This window comes from Adiantum capillus-veneris, chromosome 16 (genome assembly GCF_014529385.1).
Source record: "Adiantum capillus-veneris isolate H3 chromosome 16, ASM1452938v2, whole genome shotgun sequence".
Taxonomy (NCBI): Eukaryota; Viridiplantae; Streptophyta; class Polypodiopsida; order Polypodiales; family Pteridaceae; genus Adiantum; species Adiantum capillus-veneris.
Window position 1 is genome coordinate 154,204,576 of NC_140946.1, and position 23,575 is coordinate 154,228,150.

Below are 23,575 nucleotides of genomic sequence, written 5' to 3' on the forward strand. Positions count from 1 at the left end.
CCTTCTACCACCTGCACCATCTTCATAAAAATCGAGACCACCAAACCAAGAGAGAGAGAGCTCGTCAACCTCACCCAGCACATCTCTCCACACCTGCACCATCTTCATAAAAATCGAGGCCACCAAACCGGCCACTCCATTCTTTGAGTCAACAACCTTTAAAAAAATCTTTCACAAATCCCCACCACTCATTCTTTGAGTCAAGAATCTTGAAACAAAATCTTTCACAAATCCCCATGAGTTTTTTATTTATTGAAAGTATCACCCAATTCCATAAAGGCTTGTCTGCAGTATGCTTTGTAATGAAGATTTTCTATTTTTTTCATCCAAAAGTAATTTATGCAGATCCTTAAAATAATCTTCCCTTTTTCATTAGCAAAAAGGGAAGGCGTTACTAAAGCCTTCCCCTTTGGAGTAGGCGAAAAACCTCATCATCTCAAAAGATGGTTTTTTTAATAATCAATTTTCACACGAATTTTTTAAATTTAATCTATTTTCAAAATAACTTCCCCTTTTAAAGGGAAACCATCACTAATGGGCAGGCCGGGCAGTTTAGTTATAAACCTTAGATTTTGGCAGAAATCATTAACTTGGCCTCACAATGCCAAGAAAATGGAGTTTTCTTTGCGAGCAGTGGGTGGTGGCGAGATTTTCGGCGGTCTGCAAGCAAGAGGATAGGTGAGACGCTGTAGCATGGACACTGACATTGCCCACTGCCATCTCCACAAGCGAGCACTGAGCGAGAAACCTGAAACCCGCTGTCCTTTGCTTTCAAAGGTACAGAGCTCTCTCTCCATCGCGGATTGGCCAGAATCCTCTCTCTCTCTCTCTCTCTCTCTCTCTCTCTCTCTCTCTCTCTCTCGCACGCGCACACAGACACAGACACAGACACAAACACGCATCTGGAGAGAGAGAGAGAGAGAGAGAGAGAGAGAGAGAGAGAGAGAGCTGATTGCTTGTGGATGGCGTGGGAAAACACTTCACTGAGGAAAGGTACTCTTGACTGGTTGTGGTAGATTCTTATTGCTGATTGTCATGTGTGTGTGTGAGAGAGAGAGAGAGAGAGAGAGAGGACCTGCTCATTCTCCTCCACCAGTGTAACCTTGGCCACGTCTTCTGAACTGTTCTTCTTGCTTATATGAGGTATCTTTTGCTGGAGCTCGTTGTCTGCTTGGCATCTTAGGGTCCCCAACTTCACCTCCAAAGCAAATCCGCTTCATCGGAGACAATCCATCATATAAAAAAGCAAGTTGACCTTTGCATCCTTCATATGCAAAATATGATTGATTACCGATGGTGTATGGTTGAGGATAATGAAAGAACAAATCTGAGCATCAACACGGCCCCATGACTTTGCTCTTGCTTTTAATGTTGTTCTCTCACCACATGAGCTTGCCTCTAGGGCCGCCAGCCGCGCTGCTCCGGCTTACGGAGACAAATTGATTTTTTTTGCATCTGTGGTATGAGGATTTTACATTAGTTGCTTTTGGGGACAAATGCAAGGTCCCGAAGTACTATATAGAATTTACTTCTCGTGAGTTACCTGCACAATTTTGGTTGCCAGACATGTTGTGGCAAATGGGTTCCATTTTTGGCATACCATTTATGTGTTCAATACAAATCCTGATATCTGTGCCATGATCCATCTGTAAAAATGGCTACCATCCCTTCCACAGAGTTTCCTGATACCATCACTTCACACTCTTAAGATCTATCCTGCTGAAAATTGCTGCACCCTCTAAGTGATCAAGAATATCATCAATCCTTGGAATAGGAAACCTGTTCTTGATGGTTTTCTTATTCAACGCACGGTAATCAATACACGTGCCAAGAGCCATCCTTCTTTGGCACTAGGAGCATCGAAGAGCAAAAGGGTGAAGAACTAGGTTGAATCAACCCTTTTTCTAATAGCTCCTCTACTTGGCTCATAATCTCTTTCGCACTAATCCTGTAGGGAGGTCTATTTGGTGGGCTACAACTTGGCACCAAATCTATTGCATGATCCTCAAGGAGAGAAGGCGTGTAATTATCCCGCATGTATTGGTGAAAGGTTGTAGAGCTACTTAAAGTTCATTTCATGGATAAAAAAACTCATTCCATATTTGCATTACATCTCCCTTATTTATGGTGAGCTTGTGATGGGTTAGCAAATACTCAAGATTGTTTTTATGAGTCCAAGTTAATCTATCTTGGAACCTAATTCGCTTGAGAGATAATCTAGCCTACACACACTCAGTTGTGTGCGCGATGTTTCTCTTTCATCCACCCTAGCTAGCACGATCTCATTCCCATCAAGTGGTATCAGAGCTCCAGGTTATGCTAACCAGGTTTGTTATTATGCATCTGTGTCAGTGATTAGCATTTCCATTAGAGTGATTAATATTTTTTAATCCTTCTAATCATTGCTTGATTACCAAGCATTGGGTACGTTCTCGGACTAAGTCCTTGGACCACTACCCTTCTTGATAATCCACAATGATTAGTGCATTTATGTATATATATGTAATTGCATTACTTATTTTTTTTTATTTTAAGTGATCACATTAAGTCTATTCCTGCTCATCTTGCATTAATAAGCTGCTCCTCACTTGAACAAAAATTGCCTTGATTTATCGGTGTGTGTGCGTAGCTTGTCCCGAGAGTTTTCCATTGAGCCAAAGTACGATAATTTTGAGAGGGATTAAGCCTCATTGCCACTAAGTGGAAGTGCACAAGATTTTTCCTTTGAAGCTTGTCTGTTTTCCTGCAGTAGCTCATCTTTCGTGTGTGTGTGTGTGGTCTTAAAGACAGAGTCTTTTAATGCACTGGAAAAGCAATTCGGTGGGAACCAATTTTTAAAGCCAAAATTGAAAAGGGGGTCTTATTATTTAAAATCCTCGTTGTTTTGCATCTTTGCTCGACAGTATTGAGCCACCTGGAGCTTCACCAAGGAACACTGAATCTGCACCCCTTCGACTAGAACTCGTTGCTCATTGTCTGCTCCCCTAGCTCGCCTATCGCACACCAACAACCTCGCGAGTTGCTATCTACTAGGCTACTCCACTTGCTCTGCAATCGGCTACACACCTGCTTACTCACGCTTTTTGTGCGACTCCAAGTCGTTATCATCAACAGCTGCTGCTGCGTTTTGCTTGCAAATGCACTTATTGCCTATGGTCGTAGCGCATACCGTGCAATTTCTCGCACACACGGCACATCACCATCACCAATATGCTTCGTTATCAAAACTGACCGACGTGAGAGCTCTCACCAACTGTGCAGAGCCTCGTCATCACCTTCGTTGTCGACAGCAGTGCTTCACAGCAACGCACGGCGCCGCGTGTAGCCTAGCTTGCGACATTTCTTTCGTGGCATCTTGCACCATTTCTGGCAAAGCATCGACCGCAGGGGCCAGGCTTGCAACTCTGTTTTTTTAAAAAACATTAAAAGGTGCATAAAATATAAAAAAACCCTCCAAGCCGGTTCCCACACTGGATTTAAAATTAGCAAGGCATTGTCTCACCGCAAAATTTAAAAGGGTTGGCCAAGAGCTGACCCAAAGGGATTGCTTCACCTTGAACTTGGCAAAGTATTGCTCCACCTGGAAGTGGTTTGAAAGTTCTCTAACTGAATCGTAGCATCGAGCATGCCCTTGTGTACATAAGCACAAAGCACAACTTTATGTTATGTATGCCATGCCTATTAAGGCATCTGTGATGAGCTCAAGCTCAAGGGGAGGAGCAAAGGATTATCATGAAGTTTCCATCTGTTATGTACTTAGTTTACATGATTTTGCACAAATTTTATTTTTGCGTCTTGTACAAATTCTTGCATCCATATTTGCATGCACTCAATGCAAAATGAAAAGAGCTTCTATGATGTATGGAGTTCCAAACACTGGCATTGGAGAGTCACCCTTCTCATGACCGTTCCAAGGCACCATGAGAAAGGTGACTCTCCCATGATCATTTGTGGTGAGGAGGGTCTTTATTCTTTACCTCACATTTCTCATGTGCAGGCAAAGCGTGAATTATGACGAGGAGCACAAGCGGCATTCATTTATGCCTCTCCAGCAACTCAGACCCTAAAGGCTCCAGAAAGGTATTTAGGTTTGTTTACCAAGTATGAGCACTTCTTTTTGTAGGATGATCTTTCGCCTCATCTTCCACCCGAGCTGTCGGGGGACCATCGCATAGAACTCACGGATTACTGTTTGAACAAGTCTCAAGAAGAAGAGTTAGAGCAGCAATTCACTAAATTGGTGGCAAAAGGGTTCATACGTCCTAGTGTAAGTCCTTTTGCTGCTCTTATTTTTTTTGTCTACAAGAGAGATAGTTCGTCTCGTTTGTGTGTAGATTACAGGGCATTTGAAACTGGCGCGCAGGACGGTGGACTTTGGCTTTCATCCGAAACTTTACTTTAAGCTTTATCACACAGAGAAACCTTGTAGAAGGAACCTGTAACGGGAATTAACACTTCAAAGCACACATAGCTCGGAAGCTAGAATGCTCCGAGCAGATGCTGACAACCTGGAGGCCCCAAAAACTGGTGCCCCTTTCGGTATTTCTTTATTCCTTTAGAGGGTAAAGTTACAAAACTAGAGTCCTGGGGATCTTCATCTGTATCCAACTAGATTACACCTGTTGTGGCAAAATTTTGGCAGCATAAGGGCCCCAAAACTCGCCCTGAACAAATCCCTGTGCTGGAACTCACTTCCAAGGACTTAAACCCTCTGTTTTCAGCCCCAAAACAGCAATTACAGCTCGCTGTATTTACTGGTTTTTACCCTGTTTTCAGCCCTAAACAGTTCCGAAACTGTCATCTAACAGTGGGACAATGTTCCCAATGCTTCTGGCAGCCATACGGCTGCAAAACAGTCCAAAAACAGTACATAACCAATGTTGAAAATGCACTTGTAAGGTGAGGTTATCACCCTCACCAGTGCCTGCTTTTGGAATAGCAGTAAGCTACTCCTGTTCCTGCTCAAAGAGGCTCTTACAGAAGCATAAGACCACACAATTGTACATAGGTCAAATGAAGAGCTCTCTTGTGGGGCATCACATTACTGCATGTAGGGAAGAGAGAGAGCAGTGTAGAGTGTGCAGGACATCACTCATCACTTCTTGCACTACACTGTATGTGAGAGGGAAAGCTTGCACACAATAGCTCTTAACCTGTGACAGGTTTTCAATGAAGCATCCCCCCAGCATAAATCGAGCGCCCCCTCTTCTGCGCTTGACCTGTAATGCATCTGTGAACAAATAGATGCAAAGGGGAAGAGTTCCATGGCTGCAAAAACCTTCTAAATCAATCAACTGTGGCAATTCACAACGAAAATGCCCATGCTTGGTGCTCATACTTGCTTGTGCTCTTGCTACAGCTGTGTCGTGCCAAGGAAGAGACCTAGAATGTGAATTTCTTGAATGCATACTTTTCAGCTTTTCGTGAATAATCCGCATACATCCGTGCTCATTCATGAGTGAAACATGCTCAACGTACAATATGTCATGCCTAGGAAAAGGGATCACATAAAGACGCCGACTAAAATACAGGAAATAATCATGAATGAAACACTCGTACACTGCGTGCTGACTAATCATATGAACACATAGTACTTCATGTGAGGGTTCTTTGGACCTAGGCTTGAAAGCCAAGATCGGTTCTTCTTGATTGGTTGAATCTTCCTGTGGGGGTTCTCTGGACCTCAACTCGAGAGCCAAGATCGGTTCTTCGTGATTGATCGAATCTGCAATGAGGTTAGCTTCACTAGAGAAAGTATCAACTAACACATCATCCTTGTGAACAATCACATCATCTTCATGCAAATCATCATGCTTGTGAGAAATCACATCTTGATCATGCAAATCATCATGCTTGTCATTGTCATCCAAATCTTCATGCTTATCATTGTCATTCAAATCATCATCATGCAAATCATGTGTGTTATGCTTTGGAGAAGAAGAGACTGAGAGAGTCTCCTTTCCCCGAATCTCTTTAAGCTGCGCTTGCACTGTTAGGTGCAGCGGAATGATTGTTTGCGCTTTGCTCAAGACGAGTGCTCCGAACTGGGCTCAAGGGTTCCTTTTAGTTCTTATGGAAGGGAGAGCCTTCCGTTCTTAATGGAAAGTGCTATGATCACAAACAAAGTGAATGGACTCTGTGCGTGCAAGTGTATGGGACTGAGAGATAGAGAGAGAAGAGAGATACGACACCAGAGACGACGTAAAACCCGCCTCCGAAGGCCCCACTCTCGTCGGCGAGGGTGGTCTACTTATTGATTGCACAATCTGGTACAATGGTGATGCATGAGACATATGCAAGTCTAGGCTATACCGATGACGACGACGGTGATGACGAAGTCGACCTAATGGCTGAAATCTGCAATCTTTCTACTGCTGTCCAAAAACGCTATGGGCTGAAATCTGCAAATCTTGTATCTGCTGAATTCTGACTCTATGTCAGTGACGATGTTGATGACGAGGATGCGACGACGACGCGTTGAAAACGCAGATGCTGAAATCTGCATTTTTAGGGCTGAAACTGTAAACTTTGCGGAAACTGACCGTGCGGCGAGGACCTGCTGCGGGAAGGTGAGATCTGCGAGGTTCGGGACTTGATCTGCGATGTCTAACTGCTGAAAACTGAAAACGCTGGTGTTCCTTGACTTTCCGTCGCGATGAAGGTGCAAAACGCGGGGGGTGATCTGCAACCAAAAACGCTACGGCTGAATTCTAGTGTTTCTGTCGCCGGGATTCTGCAGATGCAAAAACGCTAGGCTGATCTGCTGGGTTCTTGTCGTCGTGGCTCTGCAAATGCAAAACGCTGGCTGATCTGCGGTGGTCTGATCCAAAAACTCTAGGCTGTTGCTTGGGAGCAAAAACGCTAGGTCACTTGGGGGTTTCTGCAGGGGTTCCGCTGAGAAGGTGCCTGTTGAGCATGTGCTCTTGCTGCCTCTTCTGCCAAAAAGTGCTAACTTGGGTTTGCTTATATATTAACTTAGCAAAATTGCCCTACCTACTTTTGTTTGAAAGTCACTTAAAAATAATAAGTTAAAAATACCAAAAATAGGGAAAATAGGCTAAATGCACTTGAAAATTTCCCTAACTGAATCTGATGGATTCTAAAGGAAATATTGATGATCATGCTGTGTGCAACGAGAGGATATGCATCTATGCTAAGTGACAGGGCATGCACGGTCTACGAATAGACTCACAAAAGTGCCAGATCACTTCTAATCTAGACTGACTTGACTGAGTGAACCCTGATCATGCTGTAGCTTGTCCACGGACACATAGGGTTGGATGTGTCACGTGACATGCACATTAGAAAAAAATAGAACCAATGCGGCTTTCCTTTCGTTGCGCTCACGCTCCATTTCGGCTCTTCTTGCTTTGGTCTCCAAGTGTGCTTGCTCGCGCTCACGCTCTATGGCTGCCCTTCTTTCTTCGCGTTCACGCGTTATGGCTGCCATTCTTTCTTCTCGTTCTAACTTCCTTGCTTCGCGTTCTAACTTCCTTTCCATAAACAATTGCTCCAACTCCTCCATAGGAGTTAGTGCAATCCTTGGCATAGATGGGGAAGGGGGAGGGTCGGAAAAACCTCCTGGTGGGGAAAATTCTTCTTCGTCTCTCTCATGCTCATCACCTCCAAGCGCAGTATCCATTCCGCTTCGAGTGATAACCATCCACTGAAGTCGTGGGTTCTTGTGGTCTTGGGTTCTTAAGTTCACGAGGAACTTGGGTTCTTGTGAGTCTTGAGTTCTTGAGGGTCTTTAGGTTCTTCTTTCGCTTGCAATCTGTGTTCGAGAAGGATCTTCTCTTCACCCGAGCTTTGCTCTTTTCCGCGGGCGTACCCCTTGGCGGCCTTGCGCTCACACCAAGGTTGCTTTTTCCCACCTCACGTCGATTGGCCGGCCGCTAAGTGCACGGTCTGCTCTCAATGAGTGAAAAGAGGCACAAGGGAGGCTGGATGAGCCCTTCTTTCTTGGGTTTCTTGTCACTCTTCAAAAACACGATTAGGAATCGACACGCCCAAGCAAACTTGGATTCGTGTGACCGCAACAAGCAAAAAAAAAAATCTGTTGTTCTTGTGGTTCTTTCCTTGAGTGATACAGAACACTGCCAAAGCTCTGATACCAATGTAAGGTGCAGTGGAATGAATGTTGAACTTTGCTCAAGATGAGTGCTCCGAACTGTGCTCAAGGTTTCTTTTGTTCTTATGGAAGGGAGAGCCTTCCATTCCTTTAGTGAGAGAGTGCAATGGACACAAACAAAGTGAATGGACACAGTGAATGGAAGTGCATGAGACTGAGAGAGAGAGAAGAGAATACGACACCAGAGATGTTGTCAAACCCTCCTCCAAGGGCCCCACTCTCTATGGGGAGAGTGGTCTACTATTGATTGCACAAATCTCTACAATGCTTGGACTTGCCAACGATGTCGACGACGATGAGGACGACGACGAGACGGGCTGAAATCTGAAAATGCTAATGGCTGAAATCTGCCAATCTTATCTACTGAATTCTGACTCTATGTCGGTGACGATGTTGATGACGACGACGCGCTGAAAACGCAGATGCTGAAATCTGCGTTTTTTGGGCTGAATCTGCAAACTTAGCTGATTTCACCGTGCGGCGAGGATCTGTTGCGGGAAGGTGAGATCTGCGAGGTTCGGGACTTGTTCTGCGATATCTAAGTGCTGAAAACTGAAAATGCTGGTGCTTGTGTTGGTTTCGTCGCGGTAGATCTGCAAAACGCTGAATTGCCTGGCAGATGCAAAAACGCTAGGGCTGAAAATCCGACTTGCGGTGGAAATGTGCTAACGCTAGGAGTCTTTTGCTTCTTGCTGTCGCCAAGCTGTTGCCAATGCAAAAACACTGGCTGATCTGGTCCAAAAACGCCAGCCTTCTGTTGTGATGCAAAAACGCTAGGCCTCTTGGGGGTTCTGCTGAGAAGTTGCCTGTTGAGCTTGTGCTCCTGCTCCCTCTTCTGCCAGAAAGCGATAGCTCTGGTTTCCTTATATACAAACTCAACAAAATTGCTCTTCCTACTTTCCAACAAAAGTCACTTAAAAATAATAAGTGAAAAATGTCAAAAATAGGGAAAATAGGTCTATGCACTGTAAAAATGCTTCTGATGGGTTCTGATTGGAATCTGATGGTCATGTTGTGTGCAACCAAAGGATATGCATCAAATCTAAGTGTCTGGACATGCACGGTTTGCGAACAGACTCACAAAAGTGCCAGATCACTTCCTATTCTAGACTGACTTGACTGAACGGAACCCTGGTCACGCTGTAGCTTGTCCACGGACACATAGGGTTGGATGTGTCACGTGACACAGAAGGCTCTCCCTTCCGTAAGTAAATGGAACCCTTGAGCACAGTTCGGAGCACTCATCTTGAGCAAAGTTCAACATTCACTTCTGCTGCACCTTACACCCTATCTCGTCTTGGTTCATACTTGCAAACCCTAAAAATGCAGCAGAAAATCAACTCTAATTTGACCACTTTTTGGCAGGGCGAATGTTGAAAAGGTTATGTAGGAACATGTGGAATTTCCTGTCTGTCTTATGAAGAGGAACCCTCTTCCCTGGTGTCTTCCGTCCTTTTAGCCATAGTGTAATTCCAAGTTCTTGTGCTTTGTGTCTTTGCTCAAAAACCAACCGAGGCTCACTTTTTGAGAAAAAAGGGATTCTGTCCCGGCAATAGAACCATGAAACCGGCCCGTAGGGCGGTGGACTTTGGCTTTCACCCGAAACTTTAAGCTTTAACACACCCAGAGAAACCTTGCAGATGGAACCTGTAATGGGAATTAACACTTCAAAGCACACACGACTCGGAAGCTAGAATGCTCCGAGCAGACGTGGATAACCTGTAGGTTCCAAAAGTTGGCGTCCCTTTCGGTATTTCTTTATTTCTTTAGAGGGTGAAGTTACAAAACTAGTCCTGGGGATCTTCACCTTTATCCAACTAGATTACACTTGTTCTGGCAAAATTTTGGGAGCATAACGGCCCCAAAACTCGCCTTGAACAAATCCCCTTGGTGGAACTCACTTCCATGGAATTTAACCCTCTGTTTTCAGCCCAAAATCAGCAATTACAGCTCGCTGTATTTACTGGTTTCTACCCTGTTTTCAGTCCTAAACAGTCCCGAAACTGTCCTCTAATAGTGGGACACTGTTCCCAATGCTTCTGGCATCCATATGGCTTCAAAACAGTCCAAAAACAACGCATAACTAACGCTAAAAATGCACTTGTAAGGTGAGGTTATCACCCTCACCGGTGCCTGCTTTTGGAGGAGCAGTTAGCTACTCCTGTTCCTGCTCAAAGAGGCTCTTGCCTCGGCACAGAAGCATAAGACCACACAACTGTACATAGGTCAAATGAAGAGCCCTCTTGTGGGGCATCACATTATTGCACATAGGGAAGAGAGAGAGCAGTGTAGAGTGTGCAGGACATCACTTCTTGCACTACACTGTACATGAGAGGTAAAGCTTGCACACAGTAGCTCTTAGCTTGTGACAGGTTCTCAGTGAAGCATCCCCCAAGCATAAATCGAGCGCTCCCTCTTCTGTGCTTGACCTGTAATGCATGTGTGAACAAATAGATGCAAAAGGGGAAGAGTTCCATGGCTGCCGAAACCCGCGTATTGCTGAAAACGCAACAAAACAGCCTTGCAAACATGCATTTGATTCCTTTCAATACTGAAAATGAGCTCCTTGGTCCTAGGTGAAGTCAAGGGAAGCTAAAAATTGCAGAGAAATGGCTGAAAATTAGAGTTATCAGCCTCCAAAACTGCTCCAAAAAGTCAGTTACGAGTTCTGTTCTCCCAGACTTGGTAAATTGGTCAAAAAGTACCACTTGGTACTCATGCATGCAATTTCTCCGCATTGGGCTTCCCGCTTAAAAATCTCTCAACTGGTTGCTTAGTTGACTTTGCAGCAGAGTAATAAAATGTTCCCCTTGTCATTTTGAAGCTAATGACGCGAACAAATTTTGTGGCCCAAAATAGCAGTTCCTTAAAGTTTAGGAGATGCTTCCATTGGACTCTCACTGGTCATGTAACCATCTTTCACCACTGGGACCACGTCCAAAAATGCAATGTAGCCCAGTTCTCGCGTGATTTTCTCTGGGTGACCCCACCTTGTCATTGTGGCTCATTTGAGTTAATTTCCTAGCATCCACCAACTTATTAAGTGCGGCGAGGGGACCTAAATGACTTTGAACTGAGCCTAGACACCCTATTACTACTCGAATTCGAGTGTCGACCGACTTTCCATCTGCGGGTGAAACTACTTTTTCACATTGGCCATACAATGTCCAACCATTTGCAACTTCAAAAAGAGGGTCCCAAAAATTAAACAAAAATCATCGGAAAGAAACCAACAACTCAAGTTAGCAATTGCCACGTTCTCATGACAACATTAAACAAAATGACCGTCAAGAACAAGTTTCCGATGCCTCGTATTGAGTTTATCCTCGATATACTCAATGGGGCAAAGGTCTTTAGTAAGGGCGATCTCAAAAGTGGGTATCATCAGGTAAGGGTATTCAAAAGCGACATCTACAAGACTGCCTCTTGCACAGTGGAAGGCAATGGGAACATGTGGTTATGCCTTTTGGATTGACAGGCGTTGTGGGTACATTCAACCGTATCATGGTAGGTCGTTTTGGTGATATGATTGGCATGTGTGTATCGTTCTTGATGACATTCTTATATTCTTTGCATCATGGGAACAACACGAAAGGATGTAGAAAAGGTTTTAGCTCGTTTGGATGAGTGTCAGTTGTACATTGCAGCTAAGAAGTCTGATTTTTATCTAACTGAAGTTACTTATCTGGGTTATATCCTTTCTGCAGAAGGTGTCAAGCTAGGTCCCACAAAGGTAGAACAGGTTCGTAATTGGCATTTGCCAAGAATTGCATATGATGTGCGTTCTTTTCTTGGTCTATGTTATACATATAATTCACACATAGAGAATTTTGCACGCATTGCCGTACCAATGAAAAATGTTTTGAAAGGGGTGAAAAGTCACCATCAGCATGTTGTTTTGCCCGAAGCAGTCGTTGAGGCTTTTGAAGCTCTCAAGGTTGCGATGACAGAAGCACTGTGTCTCATCGTTGCCTCTTGGGATGACCCCTTTGAGGTATGGACAGATACGAGCAAAGTTGCCATAAGAGCTGTGCTTCAACAGCATGGCCACCCAGTTGCATTTCTTAGTCGGAAGTTAAATAGTGCAGAAAAGAAGTATTCAGTTTATGATAAGGAAATTCTGTCTGTTATTCATTCTCTCAAGCATTGGAAGCATTTTCTTTATGGTAGAGAGTTTACAGTCCGCATATATGATCAAGCCCTCAAGTGGCTCCAGTCTATGCCTAGTGCACATTGGAGTGATCGCCAAGCAAGGTGGTCTCATGGTGGTTTGATTGATTATGTTCCTGGAAAAACTAACCCTTTTGCAGATGCATTAAGTCGCAAAGAACAGATCTTGGCTCTTGAGTCAAGCTCCACAGTTTCTATTCATCAGGGTGTCTCTTTCGACAACATGAAGAATCAGTTTGCAGATTCTGAGTTTGGTAAGCAATATGTGCAGGCTCTTGCTTCCCAAGGGCCTAGCAACTATCTCATTCGTGAAGGTTTGTTGTATTTTCGTCACCGTCTATGTGTGTTGCCCTCTCTTAGGCCAACCATATTGCACGATGCTCATGACTCTCTTACGGGTGGGCACAGGGGAATGAACACCACTTTGAAAAAAATAGAAAGATTCTTTTATTGGCCTAAAATGCGGAAGAATGTGTTTAATTATGTCACACAGTGCACCATTTGTCAAAAGGTAAAAGGCCCTAGGGGTAAGCAACAAGGTCTCTTGATGCCATCGTCTATTCCCGAAGGACCTTTGCAGGTTATCTCTATGGATTTTGTGACTAATCTTTCACCTAGTTTGCATGCAAGGAACACAATGCTTAACAATCGTTGATCGTTTTAACAAATTTTGCATGTTAATTCCTTCTAAGGTCACAATTACCACACAAGATGTAGCACGGTTGTTCATTAAGGATTGGTACCCACTCTGTGGTTTGCCAAAGTCAATCGTATCAGATATGGATGTTAAGTTCACGTCAAATTTTTGGTGATCTCTCTTTGAAAGGACACAGTTAAATTTTTCTTTTGCTTTTCATCCACAGTTAGATGGTAAAACAGAAATCTACAATCAGTTGGCTTTTGATGTTCTAAAGTCTTATGTACATGATCAACAGTCTCATTGGGAGCTCTATCTTCCGTTAGTCCAAGCAATTTTGAATGACTCTTATTCCTCTGCCATTGGTAGAACTCTATACGAGGCAGCATTTGGCTGTCCGTTCTAGTCTCTTTTGACTCGTTTGGTCAGTCAATTGCTTGATGCCAATGCTGAGAGTCAGTCATTGGAGGAGATTATTGAGAGTGTGAAGCTTCGGCTAAGCAAGGCTCAGGAGTCTTATTCACGGCAGGCTAATAAGCATCGTCATGATGTTATTATCAAAGAAGGGGATTGGGTCTATTTGAGGATCATGAAGCAACGCCTTAAGCAAGTCAGGAAGAAGTGTCCTAAGTTGTCTTTCAGAATGTATGGTCCATTTCCGATCATTAAAAAGATAAATGATGTCTATATAAAACTGCAGTTACCTAACTCATGGTCAATGCACAACGTTTCCATGTTTCTTGGTTGAAAGTGTTTCAAGGTACACCTCCGAAGGACATTTATGAAGAAGAAGAACCAGAAATTATAGATGAAGCCGAAGTTATGGAGCCAGAGCAAGTCTTGTTGCATCGGTTTCGCCATGGCTCAAAGAAACAAGTGCGACAGTACTTCTTGAAGTTCAAAGATCGAGGAACCCTCGAAACCGTTTGGGTGGACGAAGACTTTTTCAAAGACTACCCAGAGTTGTTGGATGACTACAAGGAAGCTATGCAGCTCGGTACTAGTACCTCACTTAAAAAAAGAGGGGATCTCACGTGCACATCTAACCCTATGTGCATGTGGACAAGCTTACTCCCAGTTCTAGGGTTTAGGACAGCCTAGGAAGTGTTCTGCCACCTTTGTGAGCTTGTGTACAAGCCGTGCATGTCCAGGCACTAGAGTAGTTGCATACCCTCTGATTGCACAACCCGATAGTACCTAGCACTAGTATTTTCCATTGCATAAACCCAAGCTTGCAGTACAAATTCTGCCAGGCATGTTTTATTTAATTAATTTATTTGATTAGCCAATCATGAGGTCGTGGGGGTTGGGTAGCAACTGCTCGACCTAGTCTTTGGCAACTATATAAGGAGAAGGGGGGCGCCATGAACCAGCAGAAGAAGTTCTCGAACTTGCAGTGTCTCGGCTCAGCAATACCGGCAGGGAAACAACCAGCATTTTCAGCCTCTAGCACTTGGCGTTTTTGCAATTTGCAGATCATCCTTAGCGTTTTCAGTTTTCAGCATTCCAGACCAGCAAACCAGGCCAATGTTTTCAGGTTTCAGCCCTTTGCACTTACAGATCAGCCCTTAGCCTCACAGATATCATTCTTCTATAGCAGATTCCCGCCCCATCGTTGAATTCAGCCAGCGTTTTCCAATTCATCAGCGTTTGCAGAATTCAGCAGATCAGCGTTTTTGAAGCTTCGTTGTCGAGTTGTGGTCACCGTCGTCCTCACCGACACGGTCTCAGTTTCAGCCTCAGATCAGCCCTCAGTTTTTAGCCAGATAAGGTGCAGCGGAATGATTGTTTGCGCTTTGCTCAAGATGAGTGCTCCGAACTGTGCTCAAGGGTTCCTTTTAGTTCTTATGGAAGGTAGAGCCTTTCGTTCTTAATGAGAGAATGCTATGATCACAAACAAAGTGAATGGACACTGTGCGTGCAAGTGTATGAGACTGAGAGATAGAGAGAAGAGACATACGACACCAGAGAGGTTGTAAAACTCTCCTCTGAAGGCCCCACTGTCGTCGGCGAGAATGGTCTACTATTGATTGCACAAAGTGGTACAATGACGATGCAATGGACTGATGCAACTTGGGGCTATGTCGGTGACGACAACTGGGATGACGACGACGACTTTAGGGCTGAAATCTGTGGTCTTCTATCTGCTGTCCATAAACACGCTATGGCTGAAAATCTGGGACTGTTTTCGGTGGCTGAAAATGACTGTTTTGGCTGCATTTTTGAGGGCTGAAAATAGGGATCTTCTGCATGTGGCTATGGCTGAATCTGCTATCGTCTTCAAAGCTGAAAACATTGCTGCATCTGTTGCAACAAGGGCTGAATACCAAAAACGCTGAGGGTTGTTGTAGCATTAGTAAAACGTTGGCCTTCCTGGGGGTGCTGACGATGAAGGGACTGACACGCCGGGGCTAGGGGTGATGCCAATGAAGCAAAACGCTAGACTTGATGTCGGCTTGCGGTGGAGATCTGCTAGGGACATAAAACGCTAGGCAAATGAGGGTGTGGGCGATGAGGGAAAACCAAAACGCCAGGGTTCTGATGGGATTCTTGTTGAGAAGGTGCCTGTTGAGCGGGAGCTCCTGTTGCCTCTTCTGCCATTGAGTGCTAACTTGGGTTTGCTTATATACAAACTTAGCAAAATTGCCCTACCTACTTTTGTTGGAAAGTCACTTAAAAATAATAAGTAAAAAATAGGAAAAATAGGCTAAAATAACTGGAAAATTCCCCTAAGTGATTCTAATGGATTCTGATGAGAATTCTGATGATCATGCTGTGTGCAACTAGAGAATATGCATCTACACTCAGTGACTGGGCATGCACGGTCTACGAATAGACTCACAAAAGTGCCAGATGACTTCTAATCTAGACTGACTGGACTGACTGAACCCTGATTATGCTGTAGCTTGTCCACGGACACATAGGGTTGGATGTGTCACGTGACATCAGCCTTAGCATTTTTGCATTTCTGCCCGTCCTCATCGTCGCCATCATAGTCGTCGACATCGTCGGCAAATCCACTGCATCTAGACCATTGTACCAGATTTGTGCAATCTAAAGAAAATACCTCTCTAGCAATAGAGAGGGGGGCCCTTGGTGTCAAGGGTGGCAGCCGAAGATGCAATGAGGACAAGACTTGGCTTGTGATGTAAGGTGCAGCGGAAGGGAATGTTGAACTTTGCTCAAGATGAGTGCTCGGAACTGTGCTCAAGGTTTCCTTTTACTTACGGAAGGGAGAGCCTTCCCTTCCTTTAGTGAGAGAGTGCAATGATCACAAACAAGTGGGTAAACACTGCATGAAAGTACTGAGACTGAGAGATAGAGAGAAGAATACGACACCAGACAAGTTGTCAAACCCTCCTCCAAGGGCCCCTCTCTTGATGGCGAGAGAAGTCTATGCTATTGATTGCACAAATCTGGTACAAGATGCTGATGCAAATTCTTGACGCTACAATGCGATGTGGTTCTAGTCGGAGACGACGATGTGAGACTAGGCTGAAAACTGAATGCTTTGCGAATCTGTAACTGTCGACGATGACGGGGCTGATCTGAGGCTAAATGCTGAAATCTGCTTGCTGAAAAAACGTTGTATCTGCTGGCTGCAAAACGCTGATCTGCTGCTTGGAAAACGCTGATCTGCTGGTATTTGTCAAGGCTGGAAACGCCAGCAATCCAAGGTTGAAAACGCTAGGGGTTATGGGAGGGTTCTTGCTTGAGAAGCTTTCCAAAGGGCCTGCTGCAACTTGATGCCTGTGCTCTCCTTCCTCTTTTGCCAGATTCCACTAGCGCTAGGTTTCTTTTATACAAGCTCTGTTAATTTGCCCTACCCAGTTCCCAACAAAAGTCACTTAAAAATAATAAGTGAAAAATGGCTAAAATACGGAAAATAGATTCTGTGTACTGGAAAATACTCCCGATGGATTCTGATGGTAATGCTGATGATCATGCTGGGTGCAACCAGAGGATATGCATCTACTCTATGTTAGGTGCAGCGGAATGATTGTTTTCGCTTTGCTCAAGATGAGTGCTCCGAACTGTGCTCAAGGTTCCTTTTGTTCTTATGGAAGGTAGAGCCTTCCGTTCTTAATGAGAAAGTGCTATGATCACAACAAAGTGAATGGACACTGTGCGTGCAAGTGTATGAGACTGAGAGATAGAGAGAGAGAGATACGACACCAGAGACGTTGTAAAACCCTCCTCCGAAGGCCCCACTCTCGTCGGCGAGAGTGGTCTACTTATTGATTGCACAAAGTGGTACAATGCGGATGCAATGGACTAATGCAACTTGGGACTATGCCGGTGACGACGACGACGACTTTAAGGCTGAAATCTGTGATCTTCTATCTGCTGAATTTCGGGGCTGTTTCGGTGGCTGAAAATGACTGTTTTGGCTGCGTTTTTATGGGCTGAAAATGGGGGTTCTTCTGCATCCAACTAGGGCTGAATCTGCTGCTTCTAATGCCTGCTGAAAACGCTGAACCAACTGCTGCAAATGGGCTGAAAACCAAAAACGCTGGGCTGCCTGCTAGCGTTAGTGAAAACGCTATGCAAATCTGGGACTGCTGCTGGCGTTAGTGAATGTTGATGCAACCGCTAAGGATCTGGTATTGCTGGCGACACATGCAATGCTTGAAAACGCAAGAGGCTATGGGTGATGGAGGAAACTGAAAACGCTAGGCTGAATGTGTGTTGGCGATGAGGCAACCTGCAAACGCCAGGTGCTTGTGGTCTTGAGGGGTTCCTGCTAAGAAGATGCCTGTTGAGCGGGGAGCTCCTGCTGCCTCTTCTGCTATTTAGTGCTAACTTGGGTTTACTTATATATTAACTTATCAAAATTGCCCTACCTACTTTTGTTGGAAAGTCACTTAAAAATAATAATTGAAAATGTCAAAAATAAGGAAAATAGGCTAAATGCATTGGAAAATTTCCCTAATTGATTTTGATGGATTCTGATGGGAATGCTTATGATCAAGCTGCGTGCAACCAGAGGATATGCATCTATACTAAGTGACTGGGTATGCACGGTCTACGAATAGACTCACAAAAGTGCCAGATCACTTCTAAATCTAGACTGACTGGACTGATTGAACTCTGATTGTGCTGTAGCTTGTCCACGGACACAGAGGGTTGGATGTGTCACGTGACATCCCCTCCTTTCCAAAGTGAGGTACTGGTACCGAACTGTATGGCGTGGGAGATCGCCAATAGCATCCGGAATCCTGGAAGGGACTCGTCGCCGGCCCACTCTGATGTGTGGGTCGTGCGATACTTGAACTTCATAAAGGTCTGCAACGCTTGCTTCTTTGGATTGGCCGAAAGCGACACAAAGTGTTCTGTGGCTCCTTCCTTGCTTCAACTTCGTCGAGTGTCATGCTTCTTTTGTCTTCAAGAATCTCCATGGCTGAAAATTCCTGAACCCATTTCCAACACAAAACCATGAACATACCTATTCCATGTAAAGTTAGTGGAAAAAATCTTGTCTTAGCTAAAGACTGTGTATGCAATGTAGATGAACATAGAGACGGAGTGTCAAACCGTTCATTAAACACATGCAAACAATGACATCGAATCTTTTTCTTATGATCTAGAGCAATCAGCTTTGGCAATTCACAATGGAAATGCACATACTTGGTGCTCATACTTTCATGTGCTCGTTCTACGAATGTGTCATGCCAAGGAAGAGACATAAAATGTGACTTCCTTACATACATACTTTTCAGCTTTTCACGAAAAATCCGCATATATTCGTGCTCATCCATGAGAGAAGCATGCTCAACGTACAATATGTCATGCCTAATAAAAGGGATCACATAAAGACGCTGACTAAAATACAGGAAACGATCACGAATGAAACACTCGAACAATGCGTGCGTATCAATCATGCGAACACATAATACTTCTTGTGAGGGTTCTTTGGACCTAGGCTCGAGGGCCAAGATCGGTTCTGCCTGAATGATCGAATCGTCCTGTGGGGGTTCTTTGGACCTCGACTCGAAAGCCAAGATCGGTTCTTCGTGATTGATCGAATCTACAACGAGGTTAGCTGTCACGTGACACATCCAACTCTATGTGTCTGTGGACAAGCTACAACATGATCAGGGTTTAGTCAGTCCAGTCAGTCTAGATTAGAAGTGATCTGACACTTTTGTGAGTCTATTCGTAGACCGTGCATGCCCAATCACTTAGTGTAGATGCATATCCTCTGGTTGCACACAGCATGATCATAAGCATTCCCATCAGAATTCATTAGAATCAGTTAGGGGATTTTTCGAGTGCATTTAGCCTATTTTTCCTATTTTTGACATTTTTCACTTATTATTTTTAGGTGACTTTCCAACAAAAGTAGGTAGGGCAATTTTGCTAGTTTGTATATAAGCAAACTAGAGCTAGCACTATTTGGCAGAAGAGGCAGCAGGAGCACCTTGCTCAACAGGCAACTTCTAGCGTTTTTGCTTCACAACAGCTTGGCTAGCATTTTTGGACAAGACCACAGCAGATTAGCCTAGCGTTTTTGCATTTGCAGAACCACGGCGACAGAAAGACCAACTTCAGCCCCTAGCGTTTTTGATTTGTAGCACAACCTCGGCGTTGTTGCAAATCATCGCGACGGAAAGTCAAAGACGATTAGCGTTTTCAGTTTTTAGCAGTTAGACATCGCAGATCAAGTCTCGAACCTTGCAGATCTCACCTTCCCACAGCAATTCCTTGCCGCACGTTCTGTTTCTGCAAGGTTTACAGTTTCACCCCGGAAAACGCAGATTTCAGCATCTGCATTTTGAGCGCGTTGTCGTCGCATCGTCGTCATCGACATAGAGTCAAAATTCAACAGATAGAAGATTTGCAGATTTCAGCCCATAGCGTTTTTGGACAGCAGTAGAAAGATTGCAGATTTCAGCCCTTGGGTCGACTTTGTCATCACCGTCGTCATCGCCGACATAGCCTAGACTTGCATCAGTCACGTGCATTCCGATTGTACCAGATTGTGCAATCATAAGTAGAACACTCTCACCGATGAGAGTGGGGCCTTCGAAGGAGGGTTTTACAACGTCTCTGGTGTCGTAGTTCTCTTCTCTCTCTATCTCTCAGTCTTATACACTTGCACGCACAGTGTCCATTCACTTTGTTTGTGATCATAGCATTCTCTCATTAAGAACGGAAGGCTCTACCCTCCATAAGAACAAAAGGAACCTTGAGCACAGTTCGGAGCACTCATCTTGAGCAAAGCGCAAATAATCATTCCGCTGCACCTAACATTGGTATCAGAGCTTTGGCAATGTTCTGTATCACTTAAGGAAAGAACCACAAGAACCAAAAGATTTTCTTTTGCTTGTTGCGGTCGCACGAACCAAAGTTCGCTTGGGCGTGTCGATTCCTAATCGTGTTTTTTGAAGAGTGACAAGAATCCCGAGAAAGAAGGGCTTGTTCAGCCTCCCCTTTTGTCTCTTTTCACTCATTGAGAACGGACCGTGCACTTAGCGGCCGGCCAATCAACGTGAGGTGGAAAAAAGCAACCTTGGTGTGAGCGCAAGGCCGCCAAGGGGTGCGCCTGCGGAAAGGAGTAGAACTCGGGTTAAGAGAAGATCCTTCTCAAACACAGTTTACAAGCGAAAGAAAACCTCAAGAACCTCAAGACCCTCAAGAACTCAAGCACCTCAAGACCCGCAAGAATCCAAGTTCCTCATGAACTTAAGAACCCACAAGAACCCACGACTTCAGAATGGCATCACTCGAAGCGGAATGGATACTTCGCTTGGAGGTGATGAGCATGAGAGAGGCGAAGAAGAATTTTCCCCACCAGGAGGTTTTTCTGACCCTTCCCCATCTACGACAAAGATTGCACTAACTCCTATGGAGGAGTTGAAGCAGTTGTTTAAGGAAAGACAATTAGAACGTGAAGAAAGAAAAGCAGAAAGAAAGGCCTACGAAGAACAAAGGGCAGCCATAGATTGTGAATACAAAGAAGGAATGGCAGCCATACAGCGTTAGTACGACTTGGAAGAAAAAGAAAGTCAAGCCAAATTTGATCGTGAGAACAAAGAAAGACAAGCAGAGAACAAAGCAATACAAGAACAGAGAGATCGACAAAACAAAGAGTTCTGGTGACTCTATTCTCAAGTTTAGGCACAGATGCAAGAGATTTGGGGAAAGGAGACTCTCTCAGTCTCTTCTTCTCCAAAGCATGATACATAGGATTTGCATGATTGTATGAAACATGATGATGATTTGATTGACAATGATTTGCATGATGATTTGAATGACATTGATAAGCATGATGATTTGGATGCCAATGATTTGCATAATGATTTGGATGACAATGACAAGCATGATGATTTGCATGATCAAGATGTGATTTCTCACAAGCATTATGATTTGCATGATCAAGATGTGATTTTTGACAAGCATGATGAGTTGCATGAAGATGATGTGATTATTCACAAGGATGATGTGTTAGTGGATGTTTTTTCTAGCAAAGCTAACCTCGTTGCAGATTCGATCAATCACGAAGAACCGATCTTGGCTTTCGAGTCTAGGTCCAAAGAACCATCACAGGAAGCATTATGTGTTCGCATGATTGATCGAATTGATCATTCAGGAAGACGCGATCTTGGCTCTCGAGCCTAGGTCCAAAGAACCATCACAGGAAGCATTATGTGTTCGCATGATTGATACACACACATTGTTCGAGTGTTTCATTCGTGATCGTTTCCTGTATTTTAGTCAGCGTCGTTATGTGATCCCTTTTCCTAGGCATGACATATTGTATGTTGAGCATGTTTCACTCCTGAATAAGCACAAATGTATGCGGAATTTTCATGAAAAGCTGAAAAGTATGTATGTCAGGAAGTCACATTCCATGTCTCTTCCTTGGCATGACACAGTTTCCGAATGAGCACATGAAAGTATGAGCACCAAGCGTGGGCATTTCCATTGTGTTTTGCCACAGTTGATTGCTCTAGATCATAAGAGAAAGCTTCGATCTCATTGTTTGCGTGTATGTGGTGAACGGTTTGGCATTCCATCTATTGGTTCATTTACATTGCATGCACAGTCTTTGAGGACGACAATATTTTTTCATTCACTTTACATGGAATGGGTATGTTCATGGTTTTGTGTTGGAAATCGTTTCAGGAATTTTCAGCCATGGAAATTCTTGAAGAAGAAAGAAGCATGACTCTCGACGAAGTTGAAGCATTGAAGGAGCTACAGAAGACTTTGTGTTGCTTTCGGCGCGGCCCAAAGAAGCAAGCGTTGCAGACCTTTATGAAGTTCAAGTATCGCACGACCCACACATCAGAGTGGGCCGGCGAAGAGTCCCTTCCAGGATTCCGGATGCTATTGGCGATCTCCCTCGACGCCATACAGTTCGGTACCAGTACCTCACTTTGAAAAGGAGGGGATGTCACGTGACACATCCAACCCTATATGTCTGTGGACAAGCTACAACATGATCAAGGTTCAGTCAGTCTAGTCAATCTAGATTAGAAGTGATTTGACACTTTTGTGAGTCTATTCGTAGACCGTGCATGCTCAGTCACTTAGTGTAGATGCATATCCTCTGGTTGCACACAGCATGATCATAAGCATTTCCATCAGAATTCATTAGAATCAGTTAGGGGATTTTTCCAGAGGATTAGCCTATTTTCCCTATTTTTGACATTTTTCACTTATTATTATTAGGTGACTTTCCAACAAAAGTAGGTAGGGCAATTTTGCTAGTTTGTATATAAGCAAACTAGAGCTAGCACTATTTGGCAGAAGAGGCAGCAGGAGCACCTTGCTCAACAGGCATCTTCTCAGCATAACCCAAGGACTTCTAGCGTTTTTGCTTCACAACAGCTTGGCTAGCGTTTTTGGACAAGACCCCAGCAGATCAGCCTAGCATTTTTGCATTTGCAGAACCACGGCGACAGAAAGACCAATTTCAGCCCCCAGCGTTTTTGATTTGCAACACAACCTCAGCGTTTTTGCAGATCATCGCGACGGAAAGTCAAGGACCATTAGCGTTTTCAGTTTTCAGGAGTTAAGACATCGCAGATCAAGTCCCGAACCTCGTTGATCTCACCTTCCCGCAACAATTCCTTGCCGCACGTTCTGTTTCTGCAAGGTTTACAGTTTCAGCCCGGAAAACGCAGATTTCAGCATCTGCATTTTGAGCGCGTTGTCGTCGCATCATCGTCATCGACATAGAGTCAAAATTCAGCAAATAGAAGATTTGCAAATTTCAGCCCATAGCGTTTTTGGACAGCAGTAGAAAGATTGCAGATTTCAGCCCTTTGGTCGACTTCGTCATCACCGTCGTCATCGTCGACATAGCTTAGACTTGCATCAGTCACGCGCATTCCGATTGTACCAGATTGTGCAATCATAAGTAGAACACTCTCATCGCGAGAGTGGGGCCTTCGGAAGAGGGTTTTACGTCTCTGGTGTCGTAGTTCTCTTCTCTCTCTATCTCTCAGTCTCATACACTTGCATGCACAGTGTCCATTCACTTTGTTTGTGATCATAGCATTCTCTCATTAAGAACGGAAGGCTCTATCCTCCATTAGAACAAAAGGAACCTTGAGCACAATTCGGAGCACTCATCTTGAGCAAAGCGCAAACAATCATTCCGCTGCACCTAACATTAGCGTCGCTAG

At 44.2% G+C, this 23,575-nt stretch overlaps 1 protein-coding gene across 9 annotated transcripts in view; it reads left to right on the top strand.

The window, feature by feature from the left end:
- The first annotated feature begins 572 nt into the window (after nucleotides 1-572).
- LOC147440095 (uncharacterized) overlaps nucleotides 573-23,575 on the top strand; it is an 81,363-nt gene continuing 58,360 nt past the window's right edge. For 2 of the 9 annotated variants that reach the window (XM_086483845.1, XM_086483846.1), the window contains exon 1: nucleotides 578-777. In XM_086483845.1, the coding sequence (XP_086339971.1) occupies nucleotides 694-777 (84 nt within the window). In that variant the 5' untranslated portion in view covers nucleotides 578-693. Of the gene's footprint in view, nucleotides 778-797; nucleotides 994-3,997; nucleotides 4,081-23,575 lie in introns of those variants that run through there. The other 7 variants (XM_086483843.1, XM_086483844.1, XM_086483842.1 and 4 more) reach the window with 7 other exon arrangements.